Below are 27,306 nucleotides of genomic sequence, written 5' to 3' on the forward strand. Positions count from 1 at the left end.
TCTTTTCCACCATACTGCCTTGGCACCTGCAGGCGGAACATTGAGCACACAGAGAAAAGTCTCCTTCCTTTCATTTCTCATACCTGATACCAAAATGTCCCCTCAGGTAAGTGGTTGTAATGATTATTTAACATGGCAAAATAAGAGTTTTCCTTAGCCTCTTTCTCAGAACGGGCTCAACAATTTTTCATGAAACTTTCTAAAATACAAAAAACAAACGTTTTTTAGAATGAGGCAGATGTTCAGTATGGAAAATTTCAGCCTAAATGGTTTAAGCTGGGCAAAGCTCTAAGTAACTGAAAACAGGCTGTTATAATAAAAAGTGTTAGGCAACCCTTTCTATAGACATTGCTGCCAGTTCCATCTATAGTCTATATTTCACCTGTTGCTGTGATAACAGATCCAAAACGAGATCTGCCTTACCAGTTGTAGATATGCTCAGTGTAGAAGAGTGTTTAAATGCAGTGCTGGAATTTTCCTTGAAGTGTTTGTATTAGTGTTAAATGGAAACTTTTCACCCTGCACATCGAGCTCACAAATTTCATGGGGACGGTAAAAACTGAATGCATCAGCCTGTCTTGACATACTGCAAACGATTGGGGAATGCTTATGTTCTTATTGAACTCTCTAGCATTCTCAGTTTGCATAGATTCATGAAAGGCAATCATTTTCTATTTGTGTGTGTGTATGTATACAGGAATATTGTATAATTTTAGTTTCTATACCTATATCCTAATTATTCAGTAATGATTTCTTCATTACACCAATAATACTATTTGAGTAGACTTGAAAAAAGATATTCTTGTGGGTTTTTTTTTTTTTAAGATTATCTATAATTTGCATGGATTGCTCTAGTTAATTTGTATTTTAGTTGCTGGGACAACTTGGTCAAATTAATTTATGATCTTGATTGTCTGCTAGCACCTTAAAACAAACTTTGTTTACTAGGAGAAGAAGATTGTAGTTTCTCTGAGTGTATCTTCTGTAGATCTGTGATCACAATGTTTTTGACAGTAAAAAGTATGTGAGCGATTGACATGCTGTGATATACCTAGGTGTGTTCAATTCATACTGCTAAAGGGTCAGTTCTCAGTGTGGAACAGCCGGTAATCAGAAATGCAAGAAGTGAGCCAATAATGCTATTTTGGTTAATCTTTACATATCTCTGTATTGTGATAGACCCAGACCAGTTGGGAACAGCAGAGTAGTAGAAGGGAGATATACTGGCCCCTGGATAAGTAGTTTTCCGTTCCCTGAGTGACCAGAGCAGGGGCTGTTCCAGGCTAATAGACCACCTGACTCCAATTAACCTAAGAGTCAGGTGAGGCAGTTAAGCACCTGACTCTAATTAAGGCCCCTTTGATGCTATAAAAGGGCTCACTCCAGTCAAGCCAGGGGGAGCCAGAGGAGAGGAAGTGTGTGTGAGGAACTGGGAGCAAGAGGTGTGCAAGAAGCTGAGAGTGAGTAGGCGTACTGCTGGAGAACTGAGAAGTACAAGCGTTATCCGACATCAGGAGGAAGGTCCGGTGGTGAGGACAAAGAAGGTGTTGGGAGGAGGCCATGGGGAAGTAGCCCAGGGAGTTGTAGGTGTCGTGCAACTGTACCAGGAGGCACTCTAAACAGCTGCAGTCCACAGGGCCCTGGGCTGGAACCCGGAGTAGAGGGCGGACCCGGGTTCCCCCTATACCTCCCAACTCCTGATCAAACACAGGAGGAATTGACCTGGACTATAGCTTCTACCAGAGGGGAAGGTCTCTGGACTGTTTCCTGACCCACAGGGTGAATCTGTGAAGCGAGCAAATCCGCCAATAAGCGCAGGACCCACCAAAGTAGAGGAGGAAATTTGTCACAGCATACATCTAAACTTTGAAGAACTATCAAGGTGTGCATATGCAAAAATAAAGTCTGTGGGACTATTGTTATATGCCTTTTCCCCCCCATTCTATCCCTTCCGTCATCATTGCATTGTGTCACATCTCGTATTTAGATTATAGATCCTCTGGGGGAGAGACCATGTCTGTGTATGTCTTCTGTGATGCATCCACTATACTTGTGGGCACTATAAAAAAAAAATAAACAAAACAGTACAAGGGGTGTCTAGATTTATAGATTAAGGACAGAAGCCACCTTTGTAATCATCTAGTCCACTGGTTCTCAAACTTTTGTACTGATGACCCCTTTCACATAGCAAGCCTCTTAGTGTGATCACCCCCCCCCCCTTATAAATTAAACACTTTTTTTTGTATATTTAACACCATTATAATTGCTGGAGGCAAAGTGAGGTTTGGGGTGGAGGCTGACAGCTTGAGACCCCTCCATGTAATAACCTCACGACCCCCTGAGGGGTCCTGACCCCCAGTTTGAGAACCCCTGATCTAGTCTGCCTTCCTGCATAAAACAGACGATAGAATTTCACCCAGCAATTCCTGTCTCAGTCCCATAATTTCTGGATCTTTATCACTATTTTAAGAAGAAAAGCAGACCAGATGTCTACACAGCAATTTTTAGCTCTGTGAGCCTGAGTTAGCTGACCCGGGCAAGCCACGGTCATGCTATGCAGGTTTTTTTTTTTGTTTTTTTTAATTCCAGTGTAGACCTACCTGAAGAGTCTTTCCAGTGGCTTCAGTAGGCTTTGGATGAGGCAGTAGATCTTGTTACTATCTTCTTTGCTAGCCATGGGAGTGAGGTTCTTATTTCTAAGAAATAAGATCTGTTTTCCAAACAAATCTTTGCTCTTTGTCAGTAGGTTGCAGTGAGCTGCATTTTGAAGTGAAATACCACAAGCAATAGTGTGGAAATAATTGTTCCCTTTTGTTGTAATTTCTTGTATTGTAAAAGATTTTTTTGTAATACGTTTAGTGCTTGTTAATGATCTATTGTCATCCCTAGAAACTAAATTCCTTTGTCTACAGAAATGGTAAATCAAAAGCACCAGCAGTGCAACTTTTTAATCACTGTCTATTCAGTGTGCCCCACCACTCACCTGCATAGATGACCTCTCAGTATGACAAACTCATTTGAGACGATGCAGTACTTTTTATTCTGTTGGGAGTGTCAGTGTGGGTTCAAATTATTTCCAGTTCCTGTGGCTCTTTCATGATGAGGGCACTGTCTGCTAGCAACTTGACTACAACAATAGTGCATTTTCTGATTGATCTGGCCCCTTTTCAACTGGTAAATAAAAGGCTATCAGTTTATTTAAGCTGTCCATACAAATCCTTTTAAAATTGATTCTCATTTTTGTGGTCTGTCCATGTTAACAAGAGGGAGAAAAGGACATAAAGGTGAAAGGAAAACTCTGGACAAATGTATCCCATGAATAAAGGTCCTAAAGAAATCTTTGTCACCGAGCATGGCTCCAACACTCACTTACCAACACGTGAACAGAGCTACAAACTCTGATTTTAAAAGTCTCATTTGCAAAACACATAGTTAAGTGGTGATATTAGAAATAGAGCTGGTTGGAAAACAACACTTCCTTTTCGTGACAGCTTTTAAGGCCTTGAAACTTGTTTTCATTCTACAGTGGGATGGAAACAAAACTTCTTAAATGTTTTTATGAAACAGAATTGTGTCAGAAGTCAGGGTTGGGTTTTTTTGGTGGTGGTGGTTGTGATGGTGGTGGTTTAAATTCAGGTCTCTCTAGCATCATCCTGGACCTAAGAAACCTCCTTGAAAACTTAGTCAAAAACTGTCTCCATGAAATGTTTTGGCTTTGAGAAAACATCTTTTTCATCAAAATAGGCTTTTGTTAAAAAAAAGTTCTGACCAGCTCTACTGTGACTTAGTTATAGTACATAGAAAGTTCACATGATGCCCAATCAATGGGGCTTATTGTATCCTCTTCACCAGTGGTTTAGGAACCATTCTGTGTATAGTTCTAATCTCTTGCTTTCTTATGATCCTTTATGCTAATATAGGCTATATGCCATCTACACTCTTACACCCCTTCTAATTGTGGTCTACTGAAAAGTCTTACTAATTGGGGTGAAGTGTGATGCCTAACATAATATGGAATATTTTTTCAGTTTCATAAAGGGTAGTACTAACACCGGCTTAGTTTTTCAGTGCAAGATACAGATTTCATATGGGTTACAGCAGAGAATTAATAGACACCTTGTCGGACAGTTACTGTTTAGGAAGGAGGTGCAGCTCATAAAATCTGCTCAGGTAAACTGCATGCATGGCGAAAAGAAGCTTGATGTCTGCAATAAAATTATTCTTCCAAACATCACACCCAACACATACTTGACTGCTGTACTAAAATAAACTCAAAGATTACAGAATCCCTTACTCCCCCTCCCCAGCACCCAGCCACACCAAATGAACCCCATCCTGCAGTTTCATATGTATTTTTAAAAATTCCCAGTAGTTTCCTAGAGGTTGCTGAGATTAAGGGCTTGATCTTGCAGCACTTACACATGAGAATAGCTTCACTCATGTGAGTAGTTCCATGATTTTTATATGTGAATATAGTTACATACATAAAAGAGTTTGGAAGTTCAGATCTACTGGCTTTAGATCCTGGGCTGAGTACAGAGCTTTGGTTCTATCAAGGTAGTCACAAGTGAAAGAAGATTTTAGTAGTCTCAGTATAAAGTCCAGATGACATTTGTTCACATTACCTCATGCTTTACCCTCCCTATTCCACATGCAGTTTGGAAGTGGGCTAAAAAGAGGACTGTTATTCTAATAACTTGGTGCTGCAGATACGCACCTCGAGTTGCACTGGCAGATTTAACCCCCTGTGCTCTGACATTTCATTTGCACGAGCACTGAAATTCACCCGACAAGATTCTAGTTCTTTATATGCTGCCCCAATTGGGTGTGGGGGCAGTAGTTGCCCCTAGGGGGATCCCTGGGGCAGGAGCAGCATATGTTTAGTGTACATGGCTCTACCGTACCCCTACCCATACATCCCATCGTAGAGGCAAGCCAGAACCAGATCAGGCATATCTGTGATTGGACTGCAAAGCTGTGGGGAGTCTGCCATAAGTTAAACGGCCTCTGAAGCTGTTGTAATTTGTCCCAGGGCTGCACTGATGCCTGGAGCAGTCCACAAAGGTGGCTTAAGGCCATTTTGTTCTTAATCAGTTACACTAGTGGTATTCCTGTGATACAATTCATGTGGCTCTGTAATTTGTTCTTCATTTGGGCTTTTTTTAAATAGAGATGTAAATGGGACTGCTTGTGGAGTAGTGCTTTTCACCTTAAGCAATGCTATCAGAATCTGGCCCAGTGTTAATATATATGGCAGAGCATGAGTCCTGGGGAGTGGTAGCCAATAATGATCTAAGAGAAGGGATTTATGAGAAAGTGTAGATATTTACAAATGTTTACATATCAACAGTGTTAGTGTGCCAAGAGGAAGGAGAATGGCTCCAAAGCAACAAGAAAAAGTGCTGAGCTAGACGCACAAGTGGCTTATATAATTTGGCATGGAAAAAACTGTGAAGAGGACTTAAAAAAATGTTTTAAATGAACATATACTGCAAGATGTAGGTAAAAAGACTGGTTGTTATAACTGTTAAAATGTCTTTCAGCAGTTAACATAGCAAACAGAACATTGGACTAAATCACTAGTCAAATCATCCCTAGAAAAGTGTCTGATGTATTGGGCACAGTTTTGGGTGCCTTATTACAAGAAATATAATAGCAACATTTGAAAAGGTACAAAAGAGAATAACTGGTGATAGAGATTATAACAAAGTGGAGACAGTTGTTATCCACAAGGAAATCAGGAGGGACATAACTGAGATGTATGTAATTTAGAGGGGCATAGAGGCGGCAGAGGCCAAACCAAGTTTTTAAATGCCTCTGTTCTGAGATGATGCATCTTTTGTAAAAGGGATTTACCAACACTAATCCCGGTCTGGATTACTGGTTTAACTCAAATTAAGGTCGTTTCTGCCTGCTGTATAAGTGTGTGTTTGACTTGGTTCAGTAGGATAAAGAGTTGGACTGAAATTGAATGAAATCTTCCCCTTCCTTTTTGTCTCTCTGTACTAAAACGGTCTTTTACATCCATGCCCAAAGTGCTGGTGGGAAGTGGTTCTCTAGAGGGAACAGAGTTCTGTGAAATATAGACTGAAACGTGGTTACAGCATTATGTCAAGATCTCTTTCTACTTGAAGGCCTCTCCTACCAACTTCAGACTTGATGTACCCCTCTCCACCCTAACACTGGTGCTACATTGTCTGTTTGCTACAACCACATCTTTTTGGAATGCAGGTGACATGGGGAGTTTTAAAGAAGTGCCTTCACAGGATCATTCAGGGATCTGGCTCTGTGAGCAAAAATTCAGCCTTGTAGATTGATTTTGAAATGGACTTGAAGGTGTGTGCTGGTTTCTTTCTGAAACTGCTTTGAAGTTAGCTGTCAAAAATGTATAAAAGCCCCAGATTTTAAGACTTGAGCTGTTGCTTTCTTTTTGTTTTGTTTTGTTTTGTTTTCCCATTGCCCTTATTCAAGCATTATATTCCAACGTAGGCATGTGAATATGTGACCATGCTCCATCCTTGGTAGGCTGAACTGTCACTTCTGTTACGTTTGTGTTGGGCAAAGGAACACAGAGATGAATATTTCCATTCCATTTCTTCCCTTCCTAATGAAGGGATTACCCAGGTTTGAGATGCAGAGTTTGAGCCAAATCACTTAGCATTCATGAAATAAGATTTTAAGAGCAATTTACTATGTAATCTCCAGGAAAGGAAAGATCTCATATCAGAGAAACAAATACTATGTGCCTTCTGATGACTCTGTTTATGCATATAATTTTGTCAGTAGTAGTAAAATGCTTTAAAACTGATGGATGTATTCCCTGATAACTTTACAATTTGCAGCCGGTCTGACTCCACTGAATGCAGGCTACCTTAGAAATAACACTCTGCTCTGAAGATGATTACTTTTAGAAAGTGTGGAGCCACCTGCCTTTTGAAAAGTAGGACCTATTACGGTGTCTCCATCAGGCACCCAAAATCATTATCATTTTTGAAAAATTAGGTTCTCTTGGTAGCCTCTCTTTTCCCAGTTCCCCAGCAGCACTACTGTCCTGGAGCTGAGCTATCCTATCATAGGTACTTATAGGCTCCCTCTTATGATAGTATGAGAACACTTCACAATCTTTAATGTTTATCCTCACAACACCCCTATGAGTAAGGTCCTATCAAATTCATGGTCCATTTTGCTCAATTTCATGATAATGGGATTTTAAAAATAGTCAGTTTCAGATGTTTACATCTGAAATTTCACAGTGTTGTAACTGGGGGGGTCCCAACCCAAAAGGCCATTGTAGGAGGGTCGTGGGATTGCCACCCTCACTTCTGCCCTGCTTTCAGAGCTGGGCTTTGAAGGCAGCAGCCATGGAGCTTCCTGCAGCCAGGGAAGGTACCCAGAGGTGGGTCTGATTTCCCCCCCCGCCCCCCGAGTGGCTGTGCAAGGAAAGCAGTCTCATCCCTTACCAGACCCACTAGGACTAGTAATTAGAGCCCAGTGCGTGGTAGGAGCCCCTGGCTGGGATACTCCAAACCCTGCCCCTCCTACTTCCCTACAATAGCTAGATTTCATGGGGGAGATTTGATTTCGCGGTCCAGGACGTGTTTGTCACAGCCATGGATTTGGTAGCGCCCTACCTGTGAAGTAGGGAACTGCTGTAATCCTCATTTTACAGATGGAAAATGTAGTCCGAGGCTAATGTGACTTGCCCGAGGTCACATAGGAAGTCTATGGCAAAGCAGGGACTTGAACCCAGTTCTCCCATGTCCACTAACTATTGGACCCATCCTTCATTCTCTCCTTTTCAAAATTCTAAAAATGGGAATCTCCAATACCACAAATTTTGAAAAGGAGAGAATGAAGGATGGGTCCAATAGTTAGGATGTTAGTTAGGAGTAGGACATGGGAGAACTGGGTTCAAGTAAGTGCTAGTTAATACCACAGGAGTGTATGAAATGCTAAGGTGGAAATAGGAAGAAAATAATAATGTACTAATTAATAAAAATGTAAAGGAAAAACCAGTGAAAGTGGAATTATATGTTGCTTTTTAATTTTTCCACATTACTTAAAACAAGAAGTTTAATAGCACTGTATTTATTTTTTACAACAAAATATTTTCATGTATTTATTTCCTGTCAGTTACTGAAAACTTCATACAAGTCACCAAGACCCAGATCGTTTAAGGTAGTTAGGGGCCTAATTCCCATTGATTTCAGTGGGAGAGTTAGGTGCCTAAATACCTTTTGAGGATCTGGGCCGAAATGTCAGCACCTAAATGTTCATAATACTGTTATTTGTAGCACAGTTTTTTGTTTGAAACCTTGGTTAGTGATTTAAATCTGTTATACTTTGTATTTAACATTCTTTGTTTTTGTCAGTGCAAATCCAACAAATGATTTTTAAAGGGAAAAAAATGAAAAAACAAAAGAGAACATTTACAGTCTAATGGAAGCAAGGCCATAGTTGTAACACAAAATGTACAGAGTTAACATTGGAGTTTACCCACTTTTAAGATAATACAAAAGCTTTATTCTTTTTATAATTAATTCCTCTTTGCATATGACTGTGCTTTATGCAACAGAGTATCAGAGACTGAGATGTATCAACAAAACTACACAACTGCATTTCACTGTTCAATTAGGTCCATATTAGATTTTTTTTAAACTTGTAATTATTTTTTCAAATGGTGAACAGAACTGACTACTTAGTTTCACCTGAATACATTTTGTAAACGTTTAAAAAATATGGACAATTCTAACCAGTCACCATTTGAACCAGAAATTCAGGTTTTGATGCAAATTACGGAAGAAAAATATTAAAAATGCTAGTAATAAAAAAACATTTCCCCCTGAAAACGTATTTTAATGTAAGTAAATCTTTGACTGTTGTAGTCTATACAAAGATCTACTTTCACATAACTGCCAGTCTATTCCTCAGTCTAGTATTAGGAGAAGTGTATGACATTAAATCATTTTATTACAATATTTATAACATTGCTTTTTTCTCTTTATATAAAAAAAACCCCAAACAAAACTCAGCCTATAGGGCTACATCCTCAGCTGGTGTAAATCAGGATAGGTCCATTGACTTCAGTGGAGCTGTGCTGATGTACAGCACCTGGGGATCTGCACAGCAGCATTTAGCCACAGGAATTCCAAAGCACTTTGACAGACCATGTTCGGACAAGTGTTTTTCAGCCAGCCAGCATATCTATTACTATATGCTGGTAACAGGAATTAAATTTTTGATGACCTTTATCAGACGTCATCAAAGCAGTAACAACATGGCTTTTTAAAATAAAAAGATTCTATCAGATATTTAAATAATCTAACACTAATAAGTCGACCGGTGTCAAATGAAAACTGTCTTAAGGCTTACAATAAATTAAAATATCCTTTGGATTTCAGTCAGATACAATCTACAGGGGAAAACGGTATTCAGCATGTGGGTTTGGAGAGCTACCGTAGTGCATTTTAAAGTACTGTAGTGGTAAGAAATGAAACGTATTAAATAAATTATACAGTGATTTATGTAAAATTATAAATTGGCAAGTAATCACCCTGGATCCTAGCCATTGGAGTACTGGCAGACCATACATAGTGCATTGCATGTATTTGTTCATTGTCTGTGGAAGCAATTTATTGTATGCAGTGCACGACTTCATGCTGGCACTTGTTAATGGACTGGTGGTAAATCAGTCCACAAAATTCCTTGGAAACATTGAAAAAAATGAAGCTGTAATACAATAAAACAATAAAGTGCTTTAAATGAGAATCTGTGGTTTACTGCATTATTTCTTATTTCATGGTAGACACCAAAACCAACAAAATGAAAGTTGATAGTTCTCTAGGGTAAGTAAAACTGAGCCTGTTACTTACTGTTAGCCAGTACTTCCATGTGAGTTCAGAAATAATTTGTATCTATTTCTTGTCTTGATGTTAAAACTTAACTTACTGTGGGATTATGGGAATGAGTTATAGCACAGGTTGAACTCGCACAGACATAAAGAGGACCATGAATATTCTCTATTTTACAGTTTTCAACTTGCAAAAAAAATGTGGATTTAAAATGAAGGAAGCAAAAGAAAGATAGCAATCTGGAAACAGTTCATATCCAGAGTGTATAGCCAGGTGGTTTGAAATACACTACTCAGCTTCTTGAAACAGAAACGGGCTGATGGGAATGTAGAGAAATCTGAGAGTTTATTCCAAGTCCTCTTGATGGATTACTGCTATAATATGGTTGCTTCTTCCATGGCTTCAATCCACCTGAAAAAGAAAAAAGTAGAGGAACCAGATTTTATTTCGTGGATCAAGCCAATGCATATATTAAAACAGAGGGCTCAGAAAAGACTGTATTGCATATAATAGCTCTGTCTAAAGAGGAAATTTAGATTGGTGATTAGAACAGGGTCCTGAGAGCCAGGACTCCTAGATTTCATTCTCAGCTTTGCCACTGACCTACTGTGTAATCTTGGGGAAATTACATGGACTACCTGAGAATGGGTGTTGAGAGAGAGATGAGAGACCATGGAAATTGGGGGAGGGGAAACAAACCTCCATAACCACCCACTCTCCTGCCTGTATATTTTAAGGCATCATAATTTTATCATTAGTTCCATGATTTTATCGTGCAGCAGTAGTAATAAAGCATGTGAAGTATAGAAAATGTTCATTAAAGATCAAATTTGAGTCAAATACAATGGATTAATATGGCTATCCTTATAATCACATCTGACAGATTGCTACATGTGGATCTATGAATCTGAGCTTCTGCGGTTGCACCTACACAAAGAAACGAAATCTCCATCTTGCCAAGATGGAGTAATTTCTACCTGATGCTTTAATGCCTGTGACGGGTTGGATCACAGAAAACCCCCCTTGGGAGCTGCCACCTAATGTACCAAGACTACCTCTGCTCCTGTTTTCCCTGCCAGCTCAGGACTCCAGCACCCTGTCTTGCTGAACCAGACACTTCCGTCTGCTCCAACACAGACCCAGGTCTGAATTATGTGCCCCAAAGCTGCAGGTTTACCTGAAAACAGCTCACAGAAGTGTGCTTGTCTATAGCACTTAGATGCCCAACTCCCAATGGGGTCTAATCCCAGATAAATCCCAGATAAAGCTTATACAGGGTAAATTTATAAACTTATAAATTGTTCGCCCTCTATAACACTGATAGAGAGATATGCACAGTTGTTTACTCCTAGGGTTACCACACGTCCGGATTTTCCCGGACATGTCCGGCTTTTTGGGCTCCAAATCCCCGTCCGGGGGGAAATCCCCAAAAGCCGGACATGTCCGGGAAAATCGGGACATGCGGGCCGGGGGCCGGCAGGTGCTGAGCGGGTCGGGGGTGCTCGGCCGGGGGCCCGGCAGTGCTGAGCGGGCTGGGGGTGCTCGGCCCAGGGGCCGGGCCGGCACCCCAGGGCCCGAGCCGACCCAGGCTGGAGACGCCGGGGGGGGCCAGACTGGGTCGCGCCTCCTCCCCCCACACCCCCTTTACCTGCTTCAGGCTTCCCGCGAATCAAATGTTCGTGGGAAGCAGGGGAGGGGGCGGAGTTGGGGCGGGGACTTGGGGGAAGGGGCGGAGTTGGGGCGTGGGCGGGGCCCCGTGGAGTGTCCTCCTTTTGGAGGATCAAAATATGGTAACCCTATTTACTCCCCCAGTTATTAATACATACTGAGTTAATTACTAAGTAGAAAGTGATTTTATTAAATACAGAAAGTAGGATTTAAGTGGTTCCAAGTAGTAATAGACAGAACAAAGTAAGTCACCAAGCAAAATAAAAGAAAATGCGCAAATCTATGTCTAATCAAACTGAATACAGATAATCTCACCCTCAGAGATGCTTCAGTAAGTTTTCCCCCCCCCCCCCCCGACTGGACACCTTCCAGGCCTGGGCACAATTCTTTCCCCTGGTACAGCTCTTGTTCCAGCTCAGGTGATAGCTAGGGGATTTTTCATTATGGCTCCTTTTCTTCTCTATTCTTTTTCACCCCTTTATATATCTTTTGCATAAGGTGGGAACCCTTTGTCCCTCTGGGTTTCCACCCCCCCCTCCACTGGAAAAGCACCAGGTTAAAGATGGATTCCAGTTCAGGTGACATGATCACATGTCACTGCAAGACTTCATTACCCACTTGCCAGCACACACACATATAGGAAGACTCACAGGTAAATACAGCCATCTGCAGACAATGGGAGGCATTAAGATTCCCAACCATTAATGGCCCGCACTTTGCATAATTACAATAGGCCCTTAGAGTTATATTTCATATTTTTAGTTTTAAATACAAGTGGTACATTTGTACAAATAGGATAATTACACGTAGTAAATTATAAGCTTTGTAACGACACTTTACAAGAGACCTTTTGCATGAAGCAAATTCCAGTTACATTATATTCACTTATTCTGTTTTTATAAAACCATATAGACTGCACAACGTCACAATGCCATCCAGGGAATTGTATTATAATTGGCTCTAATTAGCATATCCAAAGATGTTTCAGTTTTATCTGTAGCTGAGGTGCATTCAAAAGGAAAGGAAATGGGAAGAGGCATGTTAGAGTGAAGAGTGCTGCTTACACTTTATGCTCATTCACGGATTAGTATGTAATTGCAATTCCACGCGCAGTACCTCTGTGCTGAATTGTTATCCTCCGAGCGGAAGCTATAAAACAAGGTTTGCTTGTGGTAAAGATGGAAAACTGCATCCGTACTTCCTTCCTCCTTTTCTGGGGCAACTGTGAAACCCAGCAAAGGCAGACTCTCTGTGGCGACTTTATCCTAAAATCAATGTGGAGGGGGAAACACACTTTAGAAGGAGCACTTCAAAATGGGCTGCAGTCTACTTGGGGCAAGGGATGTCTTCCCAGTATCTACAGTGCCTGACTCCCACTTGATAGGGCTTCCAGGAGCTTCTGCAATAATAGTATTAAAAATGAATAATCTGGTGCTGGATTGAAAATCCTAGAGAATTATGTTGTCTAGTTACTAGGTGCAGCCTTGGCAGCAGCAGTGCAAGCATCTCTCATACATTGCTCTGCCAAAACCCTGAGCTCAGAGAACCCCCGCTGAGGTGGAATTCTCCATATCCATTCAGCCCTCGTTAGACTACTAACAAGAGGTTCCAATTTAGGACTAGTGGCTTATGTGGATCAGACTTAGTTCACCAATCTATAGGCCACTGAAGATCTGATGGGAACAATATCTGGTTACTATTATCTTTTGGCTAGGTTTGTATCAAGGGTATAGAGATGAAAGATCCTATTATTTATTACCAGTCCCCTAAGCCATTATTCACTGAGCATCACCTGTGTTTGGTGGCATCCGGTTCCCGCTCCCTCCACAGCCCCAGCGGTTTTTTAACAGACTCATTTTCACTGTCTCACACAGCATGCTTGCTTCTAATGACACCACTTTACAATTTATGAGCTGGTAATGCAATTCATTGTTAATTTACTCCCAAGAAACATCCATGAATTTCACTTGCCAGAGTTCACTGTACAAGTGGAATAAAGAAAAACAATAAGCCTTAATTGAATTGCAGTTTAACTGTTACTGATGGCTGCAGTTTTGGTCGCTATACCTCTATTAAGGTAATGTTGGGGTTTTGTTCTTTGTCTTTTTAGATTAATTTAGTTTATCTCTGTTTAAGATATAGCCAAGGTGAAGCATACAATGCAGTTAGGCACCCACTGCTCTTTTACATCTCAAGAGGGGTTATCGCTAAAACCACGTGCAACCCTTTAAGTTTAGTGGAGTTGTCCACCCCATGAGAGGCAGGACTTTGTTCTCCAGGCCTGATTTTTCTGATGAGCTAAGCTCAGACAGCTCCAACTGAAGTCAGTGGGAGTTATAGGTTGCCTGCAGCTCTGAAAATCAGGCTCAAATTGTTTTATTTTAACCCTAGAGGAAATCTAGGCCAACAGATGAAACAGAAGAATGGGTGTCAACATTACTATAGTTCTAGTCCTTGATCTGCCCTGACTTGGTTTGTGACTTTGGTCAAGTAATGCAACCTCTTCATGTCTCAGCGTCATCTATTTATAGGTGGTGATAATACTTCCCTTCCTCTCCGGTATGATGATAAGTTTAAATAGTTAATGTTTGCAAATTGCTTTGAAGATTTAAAATGCCAAGTAGTATTATTTCAGTTGTTTGGTGGTCTGAATTCTGTGCCTTTCATTCCACAAAAGTGGCTCTGTTTCAGGGCCTTCAGTTATGAAGCCCACCAGTCAGATCACCCTGGCATCCTCTTTTTCTACAATGGTGGTGCAGCTGGTGGCCACCCTTCCTTTTCACAGGGAGGAGGGGCATGCAGAGGCTGCTCAGATCATATGGAGCATGACGTGCTTCCCCCTCTAGTCTTCACCAGCTGCACCTCCATATTGAAGTTCATAGCTGCAATCTATCCCATGGGCATATCCAGTCTACCCCGGTGAAATCGGGGCAGTCCTCTAGTTCCTGGAAAGCTGCCATTTTGAACTATGATTGGGCAAAGTTTGGGACTTCCCTTCTTTAGAAAGAACTCTTATTTATGTAACAGTCAGTTCTCAGCTACTAACTCACACCATATAGGTACCGCACCAGAGAAAAGTCAAAGAGGATTTTAAGTCTTTATATTTTGATATAGGAGTACTTGTGGCACCTCAGAGACTAACAAATTTATTTGGGCATAAGCTTTTTTTTGTTAATCTCTAAGGTGCCACAAGGACTCCTCGTTCTTTTTGCTGATGCAGACTAACACAGCTACCACTCTGAAACCTGTCATATTTTGATCTGTAATAGTTTCCTGGCAGATTAAACCAGGCCTCTTGTAACTGTGCATTTATAATCCGCATGAAATGCAACAAATGTACTGAGGCTAAGGAATTTGGAAAGCAGGCCATCCAGGGGTGGGGCTGGGATTCCAGGCCTGGGGCACCATAACATATTGAGGTGATATGCCACTGCAACAACACAAGCTATTTCCAAAAAGAACGACTACACAAGAACTAGTAGGTACATCCCTCAAATTACATTTCTCACATGTAAGGAGTGGGAAAACAAACGTGACAACAGGACTGGGAAATTCTGTCACGTCAGGACAGGCAGTACCTCACTTGCCGTGTAGGTGTAGAGGACTTTGCCTTTGATAACAAACCAGAGCTTCTTCCAGTGCCTTTTGCCTCTCTTACACCTGCTGAGATAGCCACTGATAGAAGAGCCCTCTCCTGAAGCTGCCACCTGTATAGGGGATAATCAAGGGATCCATGACATCAAATGCTTTTCCCCCTCCAAAGCAGCAAGCATGCCATAAACAAGGCCCATTTTAAAAAAAACACTACACAGATATTCCTGTTTCCTTAATATAATCAAGGAGTGAATCAAAAACAGTGAGATAGCATAAATCTGAGAGTAATGTAAACACAAGAATGCTATTCTGCATAAGAGCATTGCAGTATTTATCTTAGGCCAAATATTGTTCTCACTGACACCAAAGAAGCCAATTAAGTTATTCTGGAAGCCAAGTCATTGAAGCCATTTGATTTATACTGGTGCCATTGAGAAATTGAATTTGTCCCCTTTTTCTTGCCTTGTTTTTATATATTCAAGGGTGCATGTTTCAAGAGGGGAAGAATAGTGTTATGGCTAAAGCAGAAGGGATATGGGTTCTGTTGGCTTGACAATGGATTTGTGGTGTGCACTTGGGTGGGCCACCTCTCTATGACTCAGTTTCATCTGTGAATGCTCCTTTCCTCAGTATTATTAAATATTTGCCGCCCTGGAGGGAGAGAAGAAGTGTTGAAGCTTAATTCATTAGTGTTTGTAAAGATTTTTGAGATCTGTGGGTGAAAGGTGCTATAGAACTGCAACATAGTATACATGATTAATTATAATAATAATGCTGATATCTGAATAAAAGCAAAGAGTCAACTGGGGGAAGGGACTTGAAAATCAGCCTTTGATAACAAAGACACAATAGAGGAATTAACTGTATTTATAATATTGTTCTGTAGCAGGTTGGCGCATGAGAAAGTCCACCAGACCCCGTGTAAGTCAACTGGGAATGGCTTTGGGATCAAGATTGTTATAGAAAGCTTCATTTTAATAAATGTGTGCTGCCACCTTGTGGTGAAAGAGGCAATCTCTATTTTTCCATAAATAAATGGAGCTGAAATGTTACTTCTCTAACTTGGTTAACCCTGATAGTCATGTTGGTTTATGCAGTATCTTCCATGAATGTTTTACATACTGTGTTTGTATATTTATCTGTGTTTCAATTCATCACAAACAAAGTTAAGAGAATCCTGTGAGAGTACCTTCCTTTCATGGAAGGTAACTACATGAACAGCACAAGGTCCAGATCATGATCTCACTGAAATCAGTTAACTGAAGTTAAATTCCCAGGATAGGGCCCTACATGTTTAGGTGGGTAGACAGCATGGATAGTCAGAGGATATTAAGGGAAGGGAAAACAATATATTTGGGTGAAATCAGGGTCCCACTGAAGTTAATGGGAGCTTTCCCATTGACTTCAGTAGGGTCAGGATTTCATCCATTTATTTCAGATAGGCAAGGGAGAGCTACAGGGAACACAATTAAACAGTTGCATTCACCAATTGCTTTGAAAGGGCTAGCTTTTACTTCCCCCGCCCACAACTCACACTGACTGGATTCAAACGTAGTTAGTTCGATTGAAATCCATGGGGCCACATTGGAAATAAGGATTGTAGTGAGGCCATAGAACAACTGCTGGCTGGCAGTGACTTCTGGTCAATACTAAATTCCTGTATTCAGACTAGTGACTTCTGTAACCCATCATTCTGATGCTTCCCCTGAGCTTGTTATTACACCTTTAAAAAGCTTCTGGGGTTGATGTAGATGTTAAGATTTAATTTAAATTATTGGGAAAATAAAGGTTAAATGCTCAGCTGACTTGGTCTTAAGAGGATGCAGAAACTATAGTGATAGCATCCGATCTTGAAGTGTTTTGTATTTTGCCCTATTACACTGCGTAAAATGTAATCTCATGATACAGAGGATCTAGACAGTGGGCTGATCCTGCAGCACATAGAACAAATTATAAACAATGAGATTGAAAGCTACTGTAGTGTCAACACACAGTCCTCTCAGGCTAGTTTCCTTGCCTTTTCTCAGGCAGCGTTGGTCCTACCTCCATAAGAGCAGAAGGGATCTTCTTTTGTTTCTTGAAGGATGAGTAGTGAATATTGTGGAAGACGGAAGAGAAGGCACTGCCTGAAAACCTGGATGAAGTTGGAGGGAAGCTCACACTTACTGGCCGCTCTACAATATTAGGAGAAATAGGAAGTGGGAAAGAATGGATTAACTGGTGCAAACTCTTAGGTTAAGTCTACAACAGTAGGTGTTAAACTCCAGGCTAATGCAAATAGGCAGTGTTTCCCAAACTTGGGACGCTGCTTGTGTAGGGAAAGCCCCTGGCGGGCCGGGCCGGTTTGTTTACCTGCCGCGTCCGCAGGTCCGGCCGATTGCGGCTCCCAGTGGCCGTGGTTCGCTGCTCCAGGCCAATGGGACCTGCTGGAAGCAGCACAGGCCAAGGGACGTACTGGCCGCCACTTCCAGCAGCTCCCATTGGCCTGGAGCAGCGATCCGCGACCAGTGGGAGCCGCGATCGAACGGACCTGCAGACGCAGCAGGTAAACAAACCGGCCCAGCCCGCCAGGGGCTTTCCCTACACAAGCGGCGTCCCAAGTTTGGGAAACACTGCAAATAGGGATAAGAAAATGCAATGCCTAACCTATAGTTGCTTAATCTTCCTTTAGCTATTTTCTATCAAACTCCCAGGTTAAGTCTGGTTAGCAGAATTACTGTTCAATGAACTTTATGGCATTGCATGGTGGAAGCATCCCCTACAAATACGTACAGCTTGTATGGAAGATGACCAGGAAAATAATTGTGTTATGTTGTGTTCTCACACTTAATGACCTTTCAAGAGCATTGACCATGTGTCTCTGCCATCTGTGCACTCTACTTATTCTGATTGCTTCCTGGGCCACCAATAGCTTCATTTTGGCGATGTTCTTTCAAGCCTGAATGTCTCTCCGCTGTGTTCTGAGGACAGGTGACAATTTATTCCATCTCCGGGACATACCCTATCAACAGACACACTATTGTATCAATCAGTGCCATCACCTGATTTACAATCCTTCTGAGTCTCACCTTTGTCAATACATGTCACCTGGAAAATCTGAATGGAGCACAGCCCTGAGTCAGTACAGCCTTGAGTTGTCACGTGGCTCAGACCACTCTGACAGAGTCAGTGCACGTCTTCCTCCACTAAGCAATAACAGTGCATGTCTGCTATGCTGTTAAAACTGATGTGTGGATCTCTTTAACCAAGAAGAAAAAACTAAATTGCACCTGTCCCTAGTACCTAAGCCCTTAACAAAAAAGCTCTTGCCTATAAGTTGTCCATACAGTTGACCTTAGCATTTCCCATTGTGCAGGGCTAACTCCTTGCACTGAGGCAGATAGTTGTCGATAGCGTCTTTATTTTTAAGCCAATGCTTTGCTTTCATTAGCACTTCACTGGAAATTACAGGGAAGCGCTGTTAGCTGTAAACAGCAAGATAGTACCATGTATTATTGCTTATTATTCTAGCGCATCAAGAATTCACAGGAAGAATTTGAGGTTCCAGATCACTAAAAGCGTCTCAGCCACCATGCAGCCTGCTATTTCCCCAGAGCTTGCATTTGTATCACTCTTAATATAGCTCACGTCTATGTCTGAAGGAGAAATTCCCTGTCATGAAGCAGAACCTTCTCTCTTCATATGCAGGTAGCATTTTCATTCAACTCACCGAGGAATGAAGAGGACTCACCTCTTTTTCTTAGTTCTGAGTAGCAGCCGTCACAGACTTTTGCTAGTCGGTCTTTGAGGTACGTCAGGGGATGCTTATTTCTTGAACAATTTCGACATACAATCTGCCACAGAAAGAACAGCTATGTATATATATACACATTTCACCATACCAGTGTACATTACCAAACAGATTCTCTGGGCTGGTTGGCAGGGGAAGAGGCAGAATGGGCCAAATTTGGCTCTTGGCTAGACCAGTATAAATAAGGATTACTCCCCTGACTTAATCGTAATTACTCTAGATTTCTGTCGTAACTCAGAGCAAAATTTAGTGCAATACATTTAATTGCCACTTCATTGTTCTCCTTCAGTTCTCACCTTAAAATTCTCCTTTAGCATGATGTCTACAAAAAACTTGACAATGGTTAGGGTGCTGGTGTGGCAAGACCACTGTCTATCATGCTGACCAATATATACCCCCTGCCGGTTTGTCAGTATTCATCTGTTGTGCCTTGTCTTATACTTAGAGTGTAAGTTCTTTGGGACAGGGACTGTCTTTTTGTTCTATGTTTACACGGCGCTTAGCACAATGGGGACCTAGTCCATGACTGGGTGTCCTAGCTGCTATAATAATATAAAAATTAATAAGCATAATTATACAATAGCCTTATGGTTGTCTCCATGGGGATTATACATTCCCTGATATAAAAATTAATGCCATAGTACCATTAAACTGGAGTTGATCATGCTGTTAATAGTATCATTTTCAGAAGTGGATTGGCATGTCATACTACCACTCTGCTGGCAGAGGCAGAGAAGTATTTTGTTTGTGAAACTGAAGTATCATTGAACTAGGATTAGACTTTTAATGGGACAGGAATTTAAAATTAAAATCCAGATTAAAACTGACATAGTGGAACATTCACTGAAATTGAAAGGTGGCAAATTTAAAACTGATAAAAAGAAATGCTTTTTCACACAAGGCATAAGTAGCCTGTGAAGCTCAATGCCAGAAACCATCACTGAGGCTAAGAGCTAAACTGGATTCAGAATAGGACTGGAGGCTCTATGTGGCTATCCGGAATTATAACAGAAAGAATTGACACAAGAACCAAGAACACTGAAAGGGATATAAACCCGCATATTTCAGGCTATCAACCAACCACTAACTAATGGGGGTTAGGAGGAAATGATCTCTGGGGGCAGATTATCAAATAAGAGCCACTGCAGAGTTTCTTGTACTTTCCTCTGAAGTAGCTGGTGCTGGCCACTGTCAGAGACGGGATACTGGCTTAGATGGACCACTGGTCTGATCCAGTCTGGCAATTCTTATGCATCACTCACTTGTGAAGTGATTTAAGAACAATGGCCATAGAGACTAGGAGCTTTGTGCATCTACATTCCCAAAGCTTTGGAGATTTCCCTATCTAAAATGTAACTCATCAACTGGAAAACTGGTAGTCTGATTGCTGCATTGCCCCAGTGCTACCGGCATGTCCCATTTGAAAGCTCTGCTCAGCAATGTATGTCCCATGACCCTTTCATTTGGTTGAGTACCCAGTCTTTAGGAATTAGTTTGCCACTCAGCAGAATCTTAATATTGTTCCAAGCAAAGTCACTAACAATCTGAATGCTTAATTCTCATTTGCAAAGCTCTACTGGCAGTCTTTGTGAGGAGTCAGATTATCTTCTCTGTATGCAGGTGCAACTGTGCTGAAGTCAGTGCAGTTGCAGCTAGTGTAATGAAGAGGGGAACTTGTCCCAGAGGCTTTCCCTACTGTTGATGAGTCTGAGTGAAGCTGAATTTATGTGACACTTACCTTCCCACATGCATGGCAATGATGGCGTCTCAGAGTGAGGGTAAAATCAGAGCCGCAGTTCATACACATCATGACGTGGGACACAGGTACCAAGGTTGGAGGCCTCTCACCCAAGGATATTCCCAGTCTTTCCCTTAGCTTAAAACAAAAAGTGAAGAAATACCCAGACTTTCAAAGCACACCCAGTTCTGCTAATGCAACTCCCACCTTCCCTGCAGCAACATCTGCTGAACTGCTCTTGCCTTTCCCCACCCCCATTTCTGCCAATTCACCTCATTCTTGGCACACAATCCCTGTTAGTCCAGGCCTGGGCTCCTCTTTCATTCTGAAGGATCCCAAAGTGTTCCATAAATTCTACACACAGCAGCACTGAGATGCAGCCAATTCTGGGATGGAAGGTGATCGCAACCAGGGCCGGCTCCAGGCACCAGCCCACCAAGCATGTGCTTGGGGCGGCACCTGGAGGGGGGCGGCGCGGCGCTCCGGCCCGAGAGCGGGGCCGTGACTGGGCTCGCCGTCCTCCCCCCGGCGCTCTGGCCGCCGGGGAGAGCGGAGCCCCGGCCAGGCTCGCCGCCCTCCCCCCAGCGCTCTGGCCGTCAGGGAGAGCGGAGCCGTGCAGGGCTTGCCGCCCTCCCCCCGGCGCTCTGGCCACCGGGGAGAGCGGAGCCCCGGCCGGGCTCGCCGCCCTCCCTCTTGCGCTCTGGCCAGTCGGGGAGAGTGGAGCCGCGGCAGGCTCGCCGCCCTCCCCCCGGCACTCCGGCCGGTCAGGGAGAGCAGGCCCGCGGCCAGGCTCGGCACCCTCCCCTGCTGCGCTCCCCGCCGGGGGTGGCAGGAGGCTTTTTTGCTGGGGCGGCAAAAAAGCCAGAGCCGGCCCTGATTGCAACTAGTACACAGCATATGATATAACAGTACAGCCCCCATCTGCAGCTGGTGTAAATTGGTTCAGACCCACTGAAGTCAATGGAGCTGTACTGGTTTACACTAGTTGAGCATCTAGCATCTATGTGCAATTTTGGCTGAGACCACCTAGGTACACTCATATTCTTATTACAAGACTCATGGACAGTTTAATATCCAGGAAGAGCAGATGGTTTTTAGGTCTCAATCAAAAAATCCCTCATCCCCACCATAAGCTGCCTGGCACTCAATATATCAACCTCAGAATGAAGAAGGCTACGTTGACTATTGTGCGGGCCACTATCTTTTGGGATGGTTTTATGACCAGTGGAAGGGACTGTTTAGAAGTCACCAAACTCCTTTCACTTGTAACTCAGACCATGATTTGGACCCAGTTCTCCACGGAAGACAGTGGAGTTACTCTGAATGAATGGGATCCAAATCTGGCCCACATTTTTTATCACCGTTCGGCACTCAAACTCCTTTGCTGTTTACTCATATTTGCACAAGTCAGTTACCCCACCCAGGCAGGTTTGGTATGGAGAGACTTAGACTCATGCAGGAAGAAGGAAAAGAGAATTCAGCCTTAGCAAAACTCTTTTGGATCTGATTCTCCTCTCATGCTGGTATAGACAGGAATAACTCTATTGAAGTCAATGGAGTTGCACCAGTATAAACTGATTGTTAGGTCTCAATCAGGTCCTTTTGCTGAGGGCGTTAGTGGTGGTGAGTTAATGATCCTTTGTGATATAATTGTGACAAAAGCATTACTGATGGCTAGTATTGCTTTCTTACAGTCACTTGCAAGGCATACACTTATTTTTTGATAGCATCTAGGATGGTAGCCATACAGGGCTAAATCTGGTTAGTGTTACTCCAGCAAAACTCCCATTGACCTAAATGAAACCCACAGTATGAATTGGAATTGCAACATGTTTAACATTCCAGTAGCGGTCACAGCAGGCTGAATATTAAACACAAGTGCTGTGGTGACCTTTGTCATTTAGCCCTAGCATGGTGATTTATATAAAAATAATCAGAGTACTCTGCCATTAGGAACTTTTTCCCTTTCCTTTTTTTAACTCTTTAGATGGCTTTGCATCCTCTTAGCCAAGACTCATTCATACCTCAATACTGTTGTGAAAGGTAGATGCATTGTGAGCTTTGTAGTCATCTGGAATGGTTCTGCTGATGCAGCTATACCACTCGTCCCTTTCAGAGCATGAACTGTGGAATGAAATACAGCAACACAATCAGTGCCGTGAACTGCGGTGACTGAATCAAAAAGCTTCTGGATCAAGGGAGAAGGCTCCAATCTACTGACATTTTGCTTCTCCTATCAACAGGTTGAATTATTAATTCTTTGGCCAAGAACAAAATTAAATGTTGGACTTTTGATATTTCTGATTGGATTGATACCTAGGATGCTTGAGACATTATGAACATGACTGGGATGGCCAAAATGCAGTCTGGCCATATCTGGCCCACGGATTTTCCCATGTGGCTCCAGGCCACTCTTACTGTAATATGGAGATTCCAACCTAAACCACATGTGGCAGCATTCAATGCTGCTTCTTTCATCTCTGTGTTTGCCACTCAGAAAGCAAGAGAACTGCATTCCAGGGCATGTAACCTCTGCTTGGGTTGCTCAGATCAAGGTAAAGTATTTCACGTTGATACTTGTCACCTTTGTGTTAGCTGCTTAGGTAAAGAGGGAGAATTGCATGTTGGGACATATATATATAAAAAATGAGACTGGTGTCAGTTTATTCCATTTCAGGCAAATTAGATACTGCCCTCAAGATACTGGCAAGATGCCAATGTGACATTTTGTTAGAGAAATTTTGCGTTCCCCTGGATTGGAGAAGCTACAAGAATGGAATCATGTGATTCTTTAAAGTGGCCACTAGATGTCATCCTTACACCATTAAAACTAGCTGGTAGTGCATTTATCCGCCACTCCAGCTCTCCTGCCAATCTCCCAGGTCCTGAACTGAGATTCTGCTGATTTCCAGAAATGAAACTTGGAGCTTAATGTGTGTTGTCTTGCATACACAAAATCCCCATTTAGCTACCTTCCCTGTGTCAGTTAGTTTTCCTGCAGGGACTCAAAATTGCTCACCGTCTCAGGCTGAGATAGGAGTAGCGACTTGACTGAGGTGCAGTGTGTGCAGGGAAGAATACCACTGTGCCAGGCTATGTAGCAGCTGTGTGCGGACCCCTCCCTGAATCCTGTCTGTACTATGACTTCCCAGTTTGGATTGGACCACTCTTTCTAAATTCTATAAACAGCAAATTAATTTCCAGAAGCCAACAGGGAGGCCAACATTTCCATGCAGGTTCAGGCAAGGGAATGCTGTACTTCATTCTCCATTGTAAATGGTGCCACGTTCCAGTTACGTCAGGTGTAAATTCCAACTGTGAACTTGGGTCAGAGCAGTCTGTCCTCCACAAGCTGTACCAGGCATTTACATTAAGCTAAGCACTCTTCCCACTGGGGCTCCTTGTAGAATTAATAGTGGAATTAATGCCAGCTGCTGCTGAGCTGTGATTCCCTTTGACCGTGCACAAGAAGGCCAACAAACAAGACATCTGAGAACAATTTGTCTTTTATAATCTTAAAAAAAACCAAACATGGAAGCACATGAGTTGATCAATGACCCCTGGTTTAGCGTCCCTGCACCCCGTGAGCAAGCACTCATCTGTGAAAAACACCAGCCTCTGTAAAACTTAACGACCCTATTGGAACAAAGAAGGTCCGAGACTGGTCTTGAATTAGTTGTTGCATGACAAAGAATTGCAATAATGTACATCACTTCATTGCCTAGACTTACAGGACTATTCAATCCCTTCCACTAGCGAAAGCCAACTCTGCTCCCTTCCCCCCCCGAATTCCACTGCCAGTGCAATTTTTATGGGAAATATGACTGGTTTGAATGGAAAGCATATTAAGCCTAAGATGCCTATAATTCCCAACCTACTAGCCCAGCGGTTGTCAAACTATGGAGGCGCGGAAATGTGTCAAGGGGGAGGCATGAGCTGTGTGCCTTTTTTAAAAAGAGCTCCAGCTGTCAGCCCCCAGTGGCTGGGGCTTGAGGAGAAGGGCCATGCACACCCAGGAGGTGGAGGGAGAGGATAAAGGGAACAGTTGGAGCCCTGTTACCTGAGTTTGGGCTGTCTTCCCCTGTCCCAATCCTTCACCGGGAGGCAGCCTGGGCTGAGGCTCTCCTTCCTCCCCTCTCCCAGTCTCTCACCTGGAAGTGGTGGCAGGGTTTCGGTTCTCAGCCCAGAAGCAAAGGTGGCAATGGGGCATTGAGTCTGCTGTGAAAAGTGATATTGACAAATGCCACTTTTCACATTGCCACCTTTGCTTCTGCACCTGGCCAGCAGCTATTGCTCTGGGCTCTGCCTTCAGAGCGGGACAATGCTATATGTACTTGTGTAGCGGGGGGAGGAAGGGGCATAAACGACGACAGACACAAAGAAGGGGGACACAATCAAACAAATTTGAGAACGACTGTACTAGCCAAGACTCACAAGGCTTTAGTTATGTCCCCAGTCTCCAAAAGGTTAGTGGAAGTGGCACCAACATAGGTTTAACCTCCTAAGCTGGGTAAATAATGGATTTGTCAGTTCCTTGGCAATTTTGAAAAGTCCCTAAAACATTTGTGTTGGGTCAAACAAAACGTTTTATTTCAACAACATTAAAACATTTTGTTTCAATTTGACCAATTTGTGAAGTGTTTGCATTTAAAAAAATAAAATGAAAGGAAATTTAAAAACAAAAAGTCATTTCAAAGCACAAAAAAATCAAAACATTTCAATTTTTTTAAACAATCAATTTGGTGAAACGGACACAAATTTGCAAAACATTTTGAAGTTGCTTAAAATGCATTCTTCATCAAAAAGTGTTGAGGATGAAAATTTCCCCCCAGCTCTATCAACCTCTCATTTGCCACAAAATTCTAACCATTTGAGGTTCAAGACCTGGCTTTAAAAATAATAAAAGCATGGCTGACTTAATGGTGTGAATTAAAGTCATTTTGGCAAGGACAGCTGATCAGGGATGATCTGTCAATAAAAGCCTAATCTCCAACAGGCCCTTACCACCTACTCTTCACTCCATTAAACATCTCTAGGCAATAATCACAGACTGTTAGAGTGTTTAGTGTGAGGATAACACATGGCTGCTGGCTTGTAAAATGAATTATGTCAATTGGCACTGACCTGATCCCAATTAACTAGCTCACTGGTTGTATGAAGGATCAAAGGGATGGTTGCTGAAGTTTTGGAGGCTGAGAACAGCTCAGAGTGCACAACCCACAAACTTCAGTATTGTCACACTAGGCATCGGAAAAGATTTTTGGGGTAAACTTAGTCTAACAGTAAACTTAGTCTAACAGAAAACAGAAGGTCAAATGTCACTACACTGTCACTGGCTGCAGGGGATATCTGTGCAGCAGAGAAACTGGCCTGGAATAGACAAGGTATGCATTCAAATTTGTTTGGTATGAAAATATGGGGCTGGAATGAGCCCATGGGATTGGAAGTGATTCAAAACTAATTTTTCATGAAGATTCTTGGTCTTTCAAATAATACTCCAGTTGCTCTTCTTAGAGCAGGACAGGCATGAATTCTAGTCTGTCCAAAGTGCAGTACAGTAATATTAACTTTTGGCTTTGCATTCAGCATGCATCCACAGTGTCTGTCAAGGTTATGCTTAGAGAAACAGCTCAGTAGGGCTTTCTCATGTCATTTCCTTGATTAGGTTTGCATTTTTTAGGTTTCTCAGATTTGGAAATGATTTGATATAAATTTAAAAATGTGAAATTAATGTGTAATTAAATTGAGAAGTTGTTTCTATGTCAAAAACATCACCTTTGTTCCCCTTGTTAAAAAGGGTATGCCAGATATTTAGATCGTTTGTTGTAATAAAATGTTAAGGAGGGCCTTTGCAGCTGTCCATTTTCAATCCGTGCAGACAGTTTTCCTAGAAGGTTGATATGCTGGCATTGAGAAAGCCACTGCCTTTGTCCATGTGGCTGAGGGCAGGTGAACGACCTACCCCACTATTTATTACATTATAATTTGTGTTGCCACTTGAGGTCAAAAGGGCTTTTTGTGTTTTTACCCCAGATGCCTTTTTCCATGATCTCTCAGAAAATAGAGTATTTATTAGGAACAGACATAGTACCTGTGATCCAAGAGGTTTCCCTATTTGCATGGTCAGCCGCTAAAATAAGGAAAATGGCACAATGATTATGTATGGTTTATTGGTTTATGTATTTTTAAATATTTATTTACATATATTTTTGTATTTTATAATTATGGATTGAATTGTCAGTTTTATTTGAATATACTTTTGTTTTCTGTATATGGCTAAGTCACTATTAATAAAAACTTGACTTGGTCTGGAATAAGTTTCTGTCACTGACTGTAATGCCACTGCAGCCTTTCTGTATCGTCGTACTGATTGACTGTATTCTCACTTGGCTTTCTTAGGGTGTGTCTACACGGCAATTGGAAGTGTGATTGCAGTACTCATGAGTGTCAATAGTCGTGAAGCCGTGACCGCACAGGTTAGCTGCCTGAATGAGTACCCAGGTTCCTGGGTGAGCTTGTACAGCCGCTTCATTGCTATCAGTACATGAGCTAGCTAGATTAAAGCTAGCATGGGTATGTCCACATGTGCTGCAATTCCTTCCCCCGAAACGGCAGTGTAGACATAACCTTATTTAGGTTTCATATGGGTACCACCTGCTTACGAA

The 27,306-nt window shown here is 42.2% G+C and overlaps 1 protein-coding gene and 1 long non-coding RNA gene across 16 annotated transcripts in view; one reads left to right on the forward strand and one right to left on the reverse strand.

Annotated features, from left to right (window-relative positions):
- Nucleotides 1-8,022: 8,022 nt before the first annotated feature.
- FGD5 (FYVE, RhoGEF and PH domain containing 5) overlaps nt 8,023-27,306 on the reverse strand; it is a 150,223-nt gene continuing 130,939 nt past the window's right edge. For 4 of the 15 annotated variants that reach the window (XM_005288437.4, XM_065550881.1, XM_005288438.4 and 1 more), the window contains 7 exons: nt 22,666-22,765; nt 20,642-20,779; nt 18,844-18,946; nt 17,131-17,287; nt 15,098-15,226; nt 12,636-12,784; nt 8,023-10,262 (listed from right to left, as the gene is read on the reverse strand). In XM_005288437.4, coding sequence (XP_005288494.1) covers nt 10,144-10,262; nt 12,636-12,784; nt 15,098-15,226; nt 17,131-17,287; nt 18,844-18,946; nt 20,642-20,779; nt 22,666-22,765 — 895 coding nt within the window. In that variant the 3' untranslated portion in view covers nt 8,023-10,143. Of the gene's footprint in view, nt 10,263-12,583; nt 12,785-15,097; nt 15,227-17,130; nt 17,288-18,843; nt 18,947-20,641; nt 20,780-22,662; nt 22,766-26,732; nt 26,772-27,306 lie in introns of those variants that run through there. The other 11 variants (XM_065550885.1, XM_065550883.1, XM_005288440.5 and 8 more) reach the window with 8 other exon arrangements.
- Nucleotides 22,763-27,306, forward strand: part of LOC103306084 (uncharacterized) — a 47,245-nt gene continuing 42,701 nt past the window's right edge. Inside the window, exons 1-2 of the long non-coding RNA XR_010589036.1 lie at nt 22,763-26,025; nt 27,041-27,117. This is a non-coding gene — a long non-coding RNA (uncharacterized LOC103306084). The remainder of the gene's footprint in view (nt 26,026-27,040; nt 27,118-27,306) is intronic.

Source organism: Chrysemys picta, chromosome 7 (assembly GCF_011386835.1).
Source record: "Chrysemys picta bellii isolate R12L10 chromosome 7, ASM1138683v2, whole genome shotgun sequence".
In the NCBI taxonomy this organism is placed as follows: Eukaryota; Metazoa; Chordata; order Testudines; family Emydidae; genus Chrysemys; species Chrysemys picta.